General features: G+C 36.4%; 1 protein-coding gene across 1 annotated transcript in view; it reads right to left on the reverse strand.

Moving 5' to 3' along the window:
* Positions 1 to 16,704, reverse strand: part of Tnks (tankyrase) — a 163,741-nt gene that overhangs the window by 14,087 nt on the left and 132,950 nt on the right. Inside the window, exons 15-21 of the mRNA XM_010621890.3 lie at positions 16,424 to 16,569; positions 15,135 to 15,300; positions 13,593 to 13,812; positions 13,195 to 13,304; positions 7,610 to 7,798; positions 4,872 to 5,109; positions 4,147 to 4,229 (exon numbers count right to left, since the gene is read on the reverse strand). Coding sequence (XP_010620192.1) covers positions 4,147 to 4,229; positions 4,872 to 5,109; positions 7,610 to 7,798; positions 13,195 to 13,304; positions 13,593 to 13,812; positions 15,135 to 15,300; positions 16,424 to 16,569 — 1,152 coding nt within the window. The remainder of the gene's footprint in view (positions 1 to 4,146; positions 4,230 to 4,871; positions 5,110 to 7,609; positions 7,799 to 13,194; positions 13,305 to 13,592; positions 13,813 to 15,134; positions 15,301 to 16,423; positions 16,570 to 16,704) is intronic.

Raw genomic sequence — 16,704 nt, forward strand, 5'->3', positions numbered from 1 at the left:
AGCACAAAGACCCCAGTTTGATCCCTGGTACGAAAAACAAAAACAGAAAAGCACTTCCATTTGTCTACAATGCTGTGATCACCATACCAATTTTAAAGATTCTTTTATTTCTTTTGTAAGCATGACCTTACAATTTTCTCAGTTTCCTTGATTATCTTATCAGCTTTTTTTCTAACTTGAAATACCGTTTGCTTTAAATCAGTGGAGAAATAAAAAGGAAAAAACAGTTTTATAGACATACAAAATGATCATCACTATATTTCTCCTTGATGATTTAATTCTACAATCTCCTGTTTGCCTTGAGGCTTAGTAGGGATCAGTAGCTTGAAAATAGGAAAATGCCATAACCCAGAAGCCAGCAGGTAATAGAAAGGAATGGCAGGGGAAAAGGAGAAATGTTTGGTACAGTTAAACAGAATGTGGAGTACGCAGTTTCAGGTAAGCCGATTTTAGGAACGATAAGGAAATTCCCCTGCTGACACATAGTCAAGGTAGGAGGAACAGGCTGCCTGCAAAGTAGTGAGATTTAGATCTGAAGTACATATTTAAGTTAGAGGTCAGTTTATGGAGATGCTATACAAAATATTCCAGTTTGGACAGGGAAAGAGTAATGGTTCTTAAATCTCTCAGAGACTCTAAGGTTTAACAATCCCTGCCACATAACACAATCTGCTTCTGTACAGATAGTGGTTTGAAATTTTTGGTTATTCATCCCTGTGGACGGAGACGATTAAGACTATCCATCTGGCTCAAAAGTATCTACTATCAAATCAGTAAGTATCTAATACAGTAGCCGTGACTGTGCTACCACCCAGTGGCAGTGTTCTGAATGTACAGGATGAAAGTGGGCAGCCGCATCTTTGGTGGGCTCAATCTATAATTTCACAACTTAGAAGTGGGCTCTGTGACAATCCAAACATAGCTTTTGATTTTCTACTTCCCTGGAAAACTGAGAAATCCTTTTATAGGCCCTCCTTTTGTAAGTCAAATGAGACATTTGTAGTCTAGCCATAGCTTTTTCTATCCTACTTGGACAAAACCTTAAAAAAAAAATTGACAAATTAGGCCTGGAGCTGATTTTTATTGTCAGAATGAAATATTATATGAGTCTGATCATCTTGGTGCAATGAGCACACATCACTCATTCTCTGAAGTAATTTAGTATATTGCTTCTAAGTGGCCATTTAAGAAATCGTTGCTCCACTGCACAAAATGGGCAATTCACTTTGAATCACCCAAAGGAAGTTTTCATCAGAGCTTTTGAAATCAACAGTTCTGAAATAGATATCTTTGAAACAGAGCAGTTCATAAAATAATAAAGCCTTTACATGTTTATTTAGATGTGCCTTTAATTACTATCTATTGATATCCCATTGAAAATGTATGCTAGATATAAGTAGCCCAAAAGACTTGTGATTATCTGGATATAACTAAAAGTTAAGAGTGAGTCACTTTAAAATGATGTTCAAGAAGATATTTCTAGCAGCTTACAGAACTATAAAAGCCCTGAATCTTGGAACAACATGTCTAAAATCCAATTCACCTGCCCCCGACCCCGAAACTGAACTCAGGACCTGGTGCTTATCAGGCCGGCTCATGCCACTGAGCTACATCCCTGGCCCTTAATCTGCTTTCCTTGCTGTTTCTTTTATTGATACACTATTACAATGGTACCTCAGTTCACCAACTGTTTCCTACAATTCTGGAAAAATTTCTTCTATGGTTTTAGAAAAGATGGCCACATTTGTTGGTATTTGTGTGGGGAAGATAACTGTGGTCATGTTTGTCACCCAAAGCAGAGTTTGCAAACAAAAACAAAATCTTGCCAAACACTTCTGTTTGTGAACCAAACTGTTTGCAAGCAAAAGTACTTGTGAATCAAGGTACCACTGTACTTGTTCCAAGTAGGTTTATTAAGTGAAAAAGTATTTATAATTCCACACTTATTGTGGATATAATTAGAATGAAGGGATATGCCTTTAATGTGGCTGTAGCAGGATAATGTGTCAACACAAAAACCTTCAGGAAGGGAATCAAGTAAAAGAATTCTTACTCTTTATAATATTTACCTAAGAGATTTCTATAAATCAGAAGATGAATAAATGGTACCAAAAGGAAAATTTTATAGCAGCCTATTATGTCCTCACCACCAAAAAGAAGAACCATGAGATGTGTTTACTAAAGCATGTTTTCAAAACTGGCACACTGTTGCTTGGAATCTCTGGACACTGTAGGTTCTATACAGTTAAGCAAAGTGACAGGTTAAATGTCTCTCAACCAAAATTTACACAGCTAGTAAGAGGGAGAAAATTAAAATCAAGGTCTTCATTTAGTCCAGTGTTATTTCTATTCAACTATTTTGATCATTAAAAGTATTAGTGATGAACTATAATAAAAAGAAATTAGCTAAAATTTAAGAAAAAGCATGAAAAAAAGAAAAAAGACCTGGGGGTTTTAATTAGCTACAGATTGACTGTAAGTCTACAACGAAGCCAGAATGGGGCAAAGACTGGTGAAGAATTTAGAAGCTATGTCACATAGAGAATAATTGAAAAAGTCAGAATATTTCTCCTAAAACAGGGGTAGATTGTAAACGTAAGTGACTGGAAGGGTAAACTCCATGAAAAGTTGACTAGGTTTAAAAAGATATACAAGGCTGTACTACGTTGGTGACTCTCAAAAAGAAATACCAAGGTTTTAATCCCTAGTATTTGTGAAAGTCACAGAAAAAAGGAGTTTCCATATGTAAAGAGCTCGAGATGAGATCATCATCCAAGATAACACAGGGCAGGCCAAACATCCAGTAAGACATGCCCTCAAGTCTCATAAGAGAAGCAGAGAAGGCAGACAGATGAGAAGGCCACGTGAAGATGGAAGCAGGAACTAAAGTAATGTGGTTGTAACCAAGGGAGCTGGACGAGACCTGAGAGGCTTCTCTCTTCCAGCCTCTGTAGGGAGTGCAGCCCTAACATCATCTTGATTTCAGACTAGAGGGAATACATTTCTGTTTTGCCACCAAGTTTGTGGTAATTTATTACAGCAGGCCTATAAAACAATACATATGTAGACTGCAGATTAGATTTCTGAGCAAAACTTAGTAAACAAACCTGCAACAAATGGATTAAATATAGGGGCAGATTTTGGCATAATTTAAGCTACAAGGATTCTATTATACTTACCCAAAGTTGTAACAAGTGATCTATCATCCCTGCCAAATGGCCTGACATGGAAAACCTAGAAGAATGACTTAATGATCTGTAAACACTTTTCCAACTCTAAGACTCCATGTATATCAGTAATTGTTAATTCCTTCCTTCCTGCTCTCCTTCCTTCCTTCCTTTCTTTCTTTTTTTTGTGGAACTGGGGATCGAACTCGGACCTTGCACTTGCAAGGCAGGCATAGTGCCACTGAGCTAAATCCCCAGCCCAGTTATTGTTAATTTAAACTCAGGTATCAATGATCTTCCAGTATTTAATACTGACCATGGTAATAAGCATATGCAATATGAAGAACTTATTATCCAGTAAAAAAACAGCATGAACATAGAAGGATCTTGATTACTGACACTAATGAAATGAAATGAATAAATATTAATACATTTTTTGTTTTTTGGTACCGGTGATCGAACTCGGAACCTCGTGCTGGCAAGGCAGTGGCGGAACCACTGAACTCAATCCCTGGCCCATTAATACATTTTTTAAAGAGAGAGAGATAGGGGAGACAATTTTGAAAGCATTCTTTGAGAGAGTTTTATGGCCTAGATTTTTTTCTGCAGGGCTAGAGACTGAACCCAGGCCCTTTTGCATGCTAGATGAGCTATCCCCTCATCCCTCAGTCTCTTTAAGTTTTGACAGGAGACAAAATGTACACAACAAGAATGCTTATACAGACAAAACACGGTAACAATTAAAGACACTAAGGTGTTCAGATAATTTATGGGAGAAGTATAAAATGTCGGGATCTTCTGGCTTCTACAGAAATGTGATACAGGTTTTTTCTGGTACCGGGGATGGAACTCGGGACCTTGTACTTGAGAGGAAGGCGGAGGCACCACTGGGCTAAATCCCCGGCCTGTGTGACACAGGTTTTAAAACAGTTGTAAAGGAAGAAAAAATGGATGGCAATTACATATAAAAACAGTTTACCTGTTCTGTTTCAAAGATGTCCCGAAGATGTTCAAGGCCAAGACTCTTTAGGAATTGGCTGATATTCATGTCAAGACCAGCAACTAGAACAGAAACATATTAAATTAAGATTCTCAAAGAATTTTATGAATCTAAAGAAACTTTCAATATCCACTTAAAGACACTTTCCTTGGTTATACAGAAGATTTTATATAGCATAACACGTCGATTCAGGTATTTCAAGTTCTACCTGAGTTTGGCTGAGAAATAAAAGCAGAGTGCTTTATCACATCAGTAGTATATATATTAATTCTAACTACAGCTAGAATACAGAATTCTAAAATATTAAGTATAGAATATTGGAATTATATTTTAATAGCATAAAATGCTATTTTATATAACAATATTTTAACTAATTAAAAATCAAAAAAATCCTTTAGTGTACGTCCCTTAAATAATCCATTTTTTCTGATGTAATTTCAGTAATAAGACTCACTCAGTAGTTCCGTAAGATACTATGGTTGGAGATGGACATATAAGAATACAGTATAAATAAATAACAACGTAGATGCCAAGGAACTTGGCGGCTATGAAAACACATTTTTGTAAGATGTTATGTGTTCAAAAATTTGCAGATAGGATATTTTTACGTGACATGCTCAGTAACTGCAGAAAAAAGTGAATCTGTCCCATTAAAAAAGATGTAATGAAGTAAGTGTTCCACACACTTAAGAGGCTCCACACACCTTCTCCTTCCTTCCTTTCTGTACCGGCCGCTCCGTCTCCTGCATTGGAGGCTCCTCCTACTGCCAACTCCGCTAAAGGGCCTGTGAGGTTGTCTATGCTGCTGGCTGCAGACAGGCAGGAGGGGGTGGATGCTGGTGAGATCAGAGAAGCACTCACTACGGTTGCCTGAGGTTTAAAACAGGTAGGTAAAGCTTCTGGCGGCATGGCATCTATCAGCAAGGCTCTGATATCGTCGGCCTACAAAGAATAACGAAACAAAACAAAACACTGTATCATAATGTTAAGTTTTTCATTAAGTACCAAACACTCTGTGATTTTTTTTCTTTTAAATGCCAGGCATGGAAACTGGTACATGGAAGTAGCATGTTGCTATGACAAAAACCTGTGGTGTGGCTTTGGCAGGAGCCATTAGCGTGGCATGGTGACCATTAGTGGAAGCTGGAGACAGGCAGTTACTACTGAAGGCTAAAAATGGGAAGTGATATTGTGCAGTAAAGTGTCTGCAAGCACTGGCAAATGAAGTACTATGGAAGGCCAAAGGAGCCTAAGAAACTTGTAGATTTGTCTTGGGAGATTTCAAGAATGCTGACTGCCCACTGAACCGACTTATTTGCCCATAATAAGGTATAGCAGGTGAGAAATGAATTAAGAAAGAACTATTTTATTCTCTTAAAGGAAATATATTCACCAGGATATGCTAAGTTGGAAAATAAAATTATCCGTTATCCTCAGCCTTCCTACCAGCAAGACTTTCTCAAAGAAAAAACAGTCCAGGCCAAAGATCAAATACAGAATGTTAACAACAAAACATGGCCTCAGAGTAAAAATCAATTCACTGGATTGGATATATGACTGAAAAGCCTTAACAAGACCTTTAAGGTGGTAGATTCTGAACTCTGAGCTAGATAAAAAAGATTCTCTGAGGACACTGCTCCACAGTACCCTGACTCGCAATCCAAATCAGAGAGGGACTTACTGTGAAGAGAACTGTGGCTGTGGCTTCTGTCAAATGCAGTAACTAACTTGATAGGAAACATGTTTAAAACTATACCAGTTGGGACTAAAGGAACAGATAAATAAAAAATGAAGAGAGACTCTTGGCTCCCACATTTCTAGGAGCAAGAAGCAGGTTGTGAAAGCCATTTAACTGTATAGATGGATCATTTCTTATGGAAAGAGTAGGATGATCCAGAAGATAGCCAGTGCTACAGAAAACCATGAAAACACTCCCTGGAGGCAGAAGGGGGATCGAATCAAGGACCATTCCCTGACTCCTGAGTAGATGGCTCTGGAAACATAATGCCTGAACTGGATTTCAGAATTGCTATGGACCAGTGACAGCCACTTGGCCATCTTGGGAGGACTGTGAATATAGTTTGAATGTGAGAGAAATACACATAACTTGTGGCCACAGGGAAGGACACTGATAGATTAAAGACCACTACAAAATCTTTGTTTCACCCTTAAAGGAGGTAGAATCTATTTTTCTATCTTTTTTATGTAGGTTGGCTGCTCATAACTTGCTATGCACAAGAGAATATGGTGGGTGTTTAAGAGGTTTTGCCACCTCTCTCTTGAACTGCCACCCCCCCCCAAAAAAAACCCAAAACAAAAAAAAACAACTGAAACAAGACTACTTAATGATGAGACACCAGGTGGGGACAGGGAGAATAGTTCCATTCTTCAGCTGCCTCTGCCCGAGGCTCATCAGGGAAGCATCTTTATGTTCCTGCTTCTGCCGACAGGTGTAGCAGCTGAATGAGTTCAGGGAAAGAATATTCTAGCGAATGTGAGGAGTCATGAGATATTATTAATGGTTATTATTTTAAGCTACTGTTTCGAAATAGTCTGTTACTCAGCAATAAATAATAAAATAGAATATAACCTGGAAAAATTCTTTCTGGCTCAAAATTATAATGATTGACTTGATTCCTTGACTTTCAGAAAGTTTGGAGATGAAACAGTGTTTAATTTAGCAATTAAATTCTTGGTTTTAAAAATGTTTTTATAGTATAGTAATTTACTTTTCCACTTTCATAATAATGTCTGGCTAGAGTGAATTTTTTGGTTTATCTCAAATACATGCAATATTTATTTATATAAACATTAATATATAATATATAAATACACACTGTAGATATGTAGATATATCACATATGTAAATATATATGCAATATACTACATATATATTTTAATGAACATTAGTTGCTCTACAACAACAGCCATCTATAGATTTTCACGATATTTTGCTAAATGTAATTGAGGATCCACGCTAGAAATGTTTCCCTATGATTCATGTTTTCTTCTTCTAACTAATTTCAAGTATTTAATGAAGTTAATTTAACAAAATTTTGAATATAACAAATGCGAATTTCAAAAAATTTTCAGAAGAAAATGTTTTAATTAGTGCTCATTATTTTATTGAATAATGGGTTGCACTGATATATTCATAAATGCATGTTTCCCAATTTGATCACATTCACCCACCCCTAAGTAGCCCCTCTTCTCTAACAGTCTCCACTCTATTTTTGTGTCATATTCTTCTCTTTGTTTTTTCCTAGATTCCACTTTTGAGAGAAAACATGCAGTACTTGTCTTTTTGAGTGTGGCTTAAAGAAATCTGTTCTTATTCTAAACAAAGTAAACACTACTAAAGGTAAACCTACTGAGCTGGAGAAAGTAATGTCATCTCCGAGCTTATCGTGAATAACAGTCAATATCTGAAGTGAGGACTCACTGTTGCCAGGTCTAAAGGCGTCTGACCCTCTTGGTTCTTCATAGTCGGGTCTGCACCATGTGCTAGGAGTAGGGCACATAACTGTGTCCTTCCTTTTTGGGCTGCTTCGTGAAGAGGAGTAAACGCCCACTTATCTGTTGCATTTACACATGTGTTGTATTTTATCAGTAACGCTGCTATGTCAACATGCTGAGGAAATATAAAAGGACGCAGAGTTAAGAATGAGAACATCTGGACGTACCATCGTGCGCACCGTTATTCTCCTAACAGTTTACTTTTTCTACATCTGTATTCTCATCATTTATAGAGGTTTCTTCTAAAGTAAAAAGAATATTTTGTCCCTCTACCTGTATTTTGGACTAGTTTTCTCCAAAAAAATTCCACGAGTATTCTTTTACTCTGTAATTCTGCCTGGGCTTTTAAAAAAAAATTCAACCTTGCATATTCAAGTCTATATTAAAAACAAATACATAAAACAAACTTGTACTTGAGTCTAGGTCTTCTATTAGTGGTTGAAGCTACCTGCCAAATCTCTCAGACGAGTAGTCTAAACCTACTGCTTATTTGGTAATCTTCCCATATGTCTTCTCATTTGTGTGATCTGTTCTATTTATTAAGGCACTCATCCCAAAGATTCAAAATGGTATTTATCCAATCTTTGGGAAAGTAATATAATAAAACACTTTACAAAAAAATAGTCTGTTGGACCGGGAATATAGCTCAGCGGCACAACGACTGCCTAGCAAGCTCAAGGCCCGGAGTTCGATTCCTGACACTAAAAAAAAAAATAGTCTGTTAAATCCAAAGGATTTCACACAGGTTAGTTAACTGGTAAGATAAGCTGCGCATTGCTGACGATATGAAGTGGAGGTGTAGAGGCGGGCAGCATAATCAGACTAGGGTTTCTGAGACAGGCTACGTGCTTCTTTAGGGGTTAGAAGACTATAAAATTAATTTTAGAGTTCAATTATTTGTAGACTTTCTAACATAAAAGAAAACAGAGGTACCACGTATGATACTATTGAAATCAATTAAAACAAAATAACACTCCAGTAATTTATCTCCCATATTCAAAGGACACATGTTGGAAAAGCTGTTTTTGTTCAGGTAATCCAAAAGCATGGAATAATTTCAAGCTTCTCTCAAGTGAGGCTATAAGTCCTTTACTCCGTGTTTCTGATAACAATTTTTATTCCACTTCCATGTTTATTGGCAGAGTAATATAATTTGGTAGACTAATTGCAAAGGCTTCCAAAATTAGATAGTCCAAGGAAAATTATGCGTTTCTGTATGTGTATGTATAAAACCAATTGTATATCCAGTATGTATTATTAAACTTTCTTTATATTGAATTTATAGTTTATGCTAAAAAAACTAATTACATGCTTGTTAAACTTGCTGACAAATGTCTGAAAAAGCAATGAACAGGAAGGAATATATTACTGCTCAAGTAGAATAAAAATACAATTCTTGAGCTCTTTAATTCTTTTAAGTAACTATGCCATGGGGGCAAAAATAGTAACTGAAAATTAAGGCTGACAAATGCAGTAAATAAGCGGCAGCGCAGTTCTATTCACCCTAGGACAGCCAAGTATTGAACTGGAAAGCCTAGAAAAGGAACTGAACTCTGCTGGAAAGTCTCTAGGAGAAAGAGTCCGTTTAGCAGGGTTTCAGAATCCAGCTGCAAGACAGAAAGTTTTAAATGACAAACAACATAAAAAGACCGGGAAGGCCTTCATTTAATTTTAGAAGGAAGAGAAATATGTTTGGGCTCTGGCTAAAGCAATTTGTTACAGGTGCTTTATCACAATGAGGCCATAAAATCCCTCTAATACTATACTTTTACGGAAAACACTGGAAAATGAAGAATGGACAAAGAGAACTAGCAAACTCTTCTGGGGTCTTTACAAGGTATGATAAAAAAATATGGTGACTGTCACTGCCAAGTCACATCCAACAGAAAAGCAGGCTCGTAAGAACATGATAGTAAGTCGTCATCCACTTAGTCACCAGATCTGGCACTGCGTGACTCCTGGCTCTTCCCTGAAGTCAAAATGACCGGGAAAGAAAGAATCACTCAGAACACTCAGACAGCCATAACAATTACACTAAAGACTCAAAAGAGAACTTCCAGGCCTGCTTCAGAAACGGGGAGGAATGATGAGATGTGTTCCAAGCGAGGAGGATTCTGAAGAGGATTCTCGGCACGTATCTCGTAGTGTAACACACTTTAAAGTTTAAATGTACACTGCATTTTGGATTTTATCTCATACATGGTATAACAAGCTACATGTAGTGGTACATGTCTGTAATCCCAAAACATACAACTAACTGAGTTCTCTAGAGGAAAAAGGGTAAACATGAATGAGGGAGTAATCACCAATATATAACTGCGTAAGTAAATAACTGTATTTTCACAGACATCTCATATTTTTATTTTATCTCCAGGCTACTCAATTAATCTGTATCTGTTTAATACTGATGTGGAGCTGGTCAAATGTACAGGTTATTTTTAAGACATAGGAGTGGCATGTTGCCCTTGTCCAGACCGGCTTGGTAAATGCACTGTAAGAAGTGAGTTATGCTCTTAACAGTAGTACTGTCTTGCACATTTATGTAGTTAGGTTTATGAATATAAAGACTACATTCCTAAGGTTCAGACTGCAAGTTAAGGCTCTTTTCATGACATCACAGATGTCTTCAGGGTCTTGCTGGACTAAAAAAAAATGAGTAATTTTCCTTAAAGTAAAAATAGGAGAGAGTATGGTATTTGGTACCACTCTTCCTAAAACTGCTCTATAAGCTGCTTTACTTAGAGTATAGAAGCCTCTATTCCAGATACAGCACCACATCTGATAAACTATGTGGCCAGGCCAGCTGAAATACCACCAAGATCAATATAATACATGCAGCATTTTGCTGTCCTAAATATCCAGCTAATGAACTCATGTAACATGAGTAAAGAGGAACTTTTAAGAGATTTATAATTTCTGTAATATAAAAACACCTGTCCTTTAGTTAAAGCAAGACAAAGTAGATTTAAAATTTTTTATACAGATGCTCTGTGATTTATGATGGGTTACACCCTGGTAAAGCCACTGTAAGTGGAAATGCATGTAATACACTGAACTTCATAACAAAGTATACTGTATCCGCCATTCCTCCTCATCTGAGGACAGAGGGGGGCTGTGACTCACTGCTGCTGTTCAGGATCCCAAAAAGACTATAGCAGTACATTGCAAACCTGAGGAAAGACTGATTTTAAAGTATGGCTTTTAACTGAGCGTGTACTGCTTTGGCACCACTGTAAAGTTACAAAATATTAAGTCGAATCACTGAAAGTTGGGGATTCATCATTGTGTTAACATCAGTCCTTATTTTAATTGAGATCAAAAGACATAGTGACTTGATGTGATTACTGACAATACATTAAAGGTTTACAAATAAATCAACTTATTTTGTAGAGAAGAGATTCTCAGTGGAGAGGATTGATCTTACTTGCTGCCATCTGAGAGAATCACTGTGCCATGAGAGACTACTGAGGGGGTCCAGGGCACATGTGAAAGATATGGCGGGGGGGGTATCAAGAAATTACCAAAGTAAAAGTTCTAGTAAAATAAAAATTACCTAATTCACATTCATTCTTTAGAATGAGAACAGAATGAACTAGGCTAGTCAAAACCTCCAGCAAATGCCTATTTATACACAGCTTGGAGAATTTTCTGTTCATTTTCATCTCAGTAAGTTACCTTTATTTTATAGAACTAAGCAGTAGGGATTTGACAACAAGTGGTATAACATAAAAGAGATAGTGGAAAAATATTATTTCTCAGTTGGAGATAGAAAAGGAGAACAAGAATTATGGTAATAGTGAAATAAATTTATGAAAATAGAACTATGGGCTGCTGTTCACCGTAATGCCTGCCTTACACCTCTCTTCACCTAATGAATGACAAGACAGCTTCAAAGGAGCAGGAAACAAGACAGGATCAACCTGTATATTACACTACTCTTCAGGCAAAAAGGAGAACACTAAAATTTTCTTCTCTTTATACTGGTTATCAAATGACCTACATGTAGAGTAATGAGCATCTCAACACTCTCCCTGTAAGAATGGGGTCAACTGGTGACCCTTTCTTTCTTTTCTAGAACTCCTGTCAAGACTGTGAAAGGAGGAGACTGAAGGGGTAGAACTTTTCCACAGCCACACAGTGCCTGAGCTCTCTCACTGCCTGTGCAGTTAACAGTAACATAGTTTTCTGAGATCACATTATTAGTATAATCTATACATTAGGTTTACACAGAAAACAAGGTATTCTAATTGAAGTTCTACTGATCCCATCAGATTTATAAACATTTAATTGAATCTTAGAAAAGGGATTAGTAAAATAAATACGGAGAGAACAATCCTGCTAAGAAGTGCTGAAAATTACTCTCCAAGTGACTGCCTCACAAGCAGAAGGTCCCGAGTTTGATCCCCAGTACCAAAAAAAAGCATATGTACTGTATTAGCAACAAAATAATTAGTATACAAGATTTTCAGTGGAAATATTTGTTATGCAATGAAACTTTCATGTGAAAGTTAAAGGAAAATGACACTTTTAATGAAAGATTTATCATTTTTGGAAAGGCAACTTTAAATATTACAATTTCTAAAAGATTTAAGTATTAATAATGTATTTACTAAGCATAACCTTCAACTATTTCATATCATATTTAGAAGTATAGTATTCTGTTTGTTCAACTCAAAACCAGACTGCTGGCTTTTCTTACAAATGGTTGCATTTAGACTGTCACCTCCCTGGAATACCAGTCTTTGCACAATGGATCTGAAAGGATGAAGGTATTTTAAAGGGCAAAGAAGAGAGTAAGAAGGAGAAAAGAGGCCAGGGATTTAGCTCAGTGGTGCCACCACCTGCCTCACAAGCTCAAGGTCCCAAGTTCGATCCCTGATACCAAAAAAACGGAAGAAGTAATTAATTTGATTTTTATATATAATTTGTTAGACTTTTGTTGTAGTAAGACATCAAGCCTGAGAAGGCCTTGGTTACTAGTCAGTCAGTTCTGACAAATGGCATCCAGGCCTTACAATCCCTTCATCTTCTAGCTGATAGCCTTAACGGTAATGCTGGACTTGCACTGTGGGGTTTTATTTAGTCATCAAATTCTATGAAACTATGTATACCCACTGCTCAACCACTTATCTGAACACTTTTGAGATGCTGACGATAAATATTAGACACCATAATTTCCATACCTCTATAGGAGACTCCTGGCCTTTATACTTTTTCTAAACCATAACTGAAGTAGAACTAAGATATATTATTGGTGTCCATAAGTACTACTGAACATACATTTCACATTTATTATTGTGCTAGACAATATGGAGTGACCAAAAGCTTTAAAAAGCATGGTTGTTGGCCAAAAAATAGGTAAGCTGAGAAGATGAGATAAAGCTTGACAGAAGATTAAAATAGTGTTAACTGATATGCCATTGATAGCAAGATATCTATGTCTTTAGTGTGTAGTGTACATTTACTAAAGTAATAAGGAAGTCTCCTTGATTTTAATGTTAGCATGCTTACCCCATAAGATGCTGCGTTATGAAGAGGAATTAAACCACCCTTGTCCTGGGCATTAACATCTGCTCCATGCTCTAGAAGGTATTCAGCTACTTCCAGATTATTGTAGCCTGCTATTAGAGCAAAAAAAAAGCAAACATGTCAGCTTAACAGAAAAAAAAAATTTACATATACTGAACAGAAAAATGTTATAAGTTTAATTCTGTTTGCTTCAATAACTAAAACTATTATGACACAATCAAGAGCTTTCATTGTTAAGAAACTATACTAAATTATGTCACTCAAATGCATTTTACTAAGTAGTTTCCTTCATGCTGCTCAGCATTTTGTTCATCTTTTGGTAAACCATAGTAGGTACCCAAAAAGGGAAAGCAAGGCTTAGCAGCACTGGTGATGCTTACCTGCCAGGTGCAGAGGAGTAGAATTTCTGCCCTGGGTGTCTCTGCAGTTGATATTCTCTGGGGTGCAAAGCTTCTGCACTCTTGCCAGGCAGCCCTTCTTGGCAGCATCCAGTAAGGCAGCATCCCCTCTCAGTAGGTCCTGAATGTCTGTGTCCCCTTCTTTGACCAAATCTAGAGGTGTATTTCCATCTCTGTTCTTTTTGGTTGGATCTGCTCCATGCTATAAAGTAAAACAAACGAGGTTTGCATGGCAGGTAGTATGTACATATTTACTTGTTTAACTTTCTTCACCTTTAGCCACTGAGGAAAGCTCTGTAATCTATATGCATTTTCAAAAAGAGAAGCCACCCCCCAAAGAGAGAGAGAGAGAGAGAGAGAGAGGCCACATCCTGCTTTATTTTACAAATTCCTTACTTAGCAATATATTGGGTCAGTTTTCTAACTACTGAATTAAAGTCCAGGATCAGTGCTGATGATTAAGTGGGGAAGGTGTTGAGAATCTTTCACTTATCATTAAAATACACTTTTTTTCAGACTCCACAAATTGTCTGTGGAAACCTCTTTTCCTTTTACAAATGGCCTGGTATTAATTCTGGCCAGATTTCAAATGCGCAGTAAGTATTAGGAAAAAGATTAGAGAAGTATAAAACACATTAGGTGGGAAAGGGATTAATTCTAAATGCCATCAGTTAAAAAAAAAGTTTAGCCACTTTTTAAACTTTTGCATTTTTCAAATTTTTTCATTTTAAAAAATTTTCATGAAATTAGATACAAATATATTAACTATCTTGATTTAAAAACTTTAATCATATATGTCTATGCAGGAAATATCAATTTTTTTGGTGTTACAAGCCTGACATGGACTGCTCTTGGCCCACTGTGGACATAAAGAATAATCCAATCTAGACAGCGGAGTAACAGTGACCTGCAAGTTATTTTTTTTAAACTAATCAGTGATAATAAAAATGATTCTCAAACATAGCAGTTTTCTAAAGACTCAAAAAAGTGGTGGGAGAAGACTTATTTATATCTTACAGGAACATTTTTTCTCTAGCTTTGTATCATTTAACTTTTAAAACCCACAAATTATCATTAATGCATATAATTATTGAACTCTACTAGTTCACACGTATAGAATTAACTTATGTTTTAATAAAAATCTGATATCAAGTAAGTTCTTAAAAATATAAATGAGAGCAATAATGAGTGAGCTAATTAACGATAAAATGATTGTAAGAAATCAGCTTGAGTTAAATATATTGCCCTTTGTACCACACCATATTTTTCTGGTATTAACAGTGTGAATACAAGGTAAACCAACTCTTTCTAAAACCTACTTTGATGAAACGACCTTAACCAAATTCATTCAGAAAGACACTTTAGGCACTACTCAGAGCTATGTAGGTATCATGATAACATGCAAACACTTCTCTGAAGAAAAACAGACGAGGGAAGCAGTTGCTAGAGCACTTATTGTTCCTAATAGAGAAAAATACTCTAATTTCAAGTAATAATAAAAAAGAATTACTTATAACTACATACTTTTAAAAGGAGCTTGCAGATTTCATATTTTCCTTTAGCTGCTGCTTCATGTAGAGGGGTGAATTTCCATAAGTCTGCCACATTAACAGAGGCCCCATGCCTCACTAAAAGTTCAGCCACCTCATAGTGTCCATAGGAACAGGCATTATGAAGGGGCACCAAGCCGCTAGACAAAAGAAAATTATTTTAAAATGAAACCCATTAATCTGCATAACCAAAATACACTAACAAAAAGGGTGTGCAAAGAGGGTGAGGACAGAGCTCAGTGTAAATGCCCTGGGTCCAATCCCCAGTGCCACCCCTCCCCTCATAATGGATAAAGTTAAGTTGCATTTTCGACATGGCAAAACCAAGATATCACAAAGTGCCTTTTTATTTAGAGATTGGTGCCTTTTTAGAAAATTTTTTGTGATGAAATATGCTAGGTGCTAAAATAAGCAACAAAAACACAAATACTGGTTGTTCTCCAATACTATTTTGAAAGAGCTAGTGATAAATTATTGAATATTCATATCTGATATATCCCTTAAAAACATACAATGGTTAATGGAAGCCTATACTGTGCAGTTCAATTCTACAGCACTGTGCTACGTAATTGTACAGTAACATAGTGGCTTATTTTGAGAAGATATGGAATTAACTCAGAACACAAAAAATTCATTTCAGTGAAAACTTCCTTACATTTCTAAGTAGCTGCCATGGTTACTTTAAGCTTTGTTTGAATAAAGTCAAATAATTTATCAGCATAGTTGAATTAGTAAAAATAAAGTTATATTTCTATTAATACTGACTCTGGAATGGATAGCTTCTTTTTGGAAGAGTTTATGCATTTTTAATAGCAAAAAAAGGGGTAGACGGTAAATGACAAACTATGTGAAAACACTCACACAATGCAGTAAAATCCTATATGCAGGTATTAAAAGGGTGAGATGAGCTACTGAGTACTGATGTGGAAACACATTCACGGTGAAATGCAAAAAGACTATGTAGAGCCACATTACCATTTGTTTAAAACCACCACCACTACAGCACACACATACGGGTCCACACAGCTGCAACAGCTGCAGAATTACATTTAAAAATGTTCATTCTGTATTTCTAGGTGGTGGGCCAATGGAATTTTCACTTTCTATACTGTACCTCCCATAAAGTTTTAATATATGATTTAAACAAAAGAACATATGTACTATTTTTTTAATGGGGAAAAAATCTGACTTCAAAAATACTTTACAAACTTTTTATGACGTATGTGAAGAGAAAGACACTAGACACTGTATTTGAACACTCACCCTTTATCTTTGGCATGGACATCGGCACCATGGTGTAGAAGGTACTCCACAACAGACACACGATTATAGCCTGCTGCAAAGTGCAAGGGTGTAGAATGCCGGCCCTCTAGATCTCTGCAGTTCACATTTTGAGGGCTGCAAAGTTGCTTTTATGGTACAGACATAAACACAGAAATAACATTAATATTTATTCAGAGGCTTTCCTCTGCAATAGTGTAGTATCTTGAATATACTGTAATTTTCTAATGAGTATTTATCTCGAAAGAACAGGTAATACAAAT

The sequence above is a fragment of the Fukomys damarensis genome, unplaced genomic scaffold (assembly GCF_012274545.1).
Source record: "Fukomys damarensis isolate Sample0158 unplaced genomic scaffold, DMR_v1.0_HiC HiC_scaffold_18, whole genome shotgun sequence".
Lineage (NCBI taxonomy): Eukaryota > Metazoa > Chordata > Mammalia > Rodentia > Bathyergidae > Fukomys > Fukomys damarensis.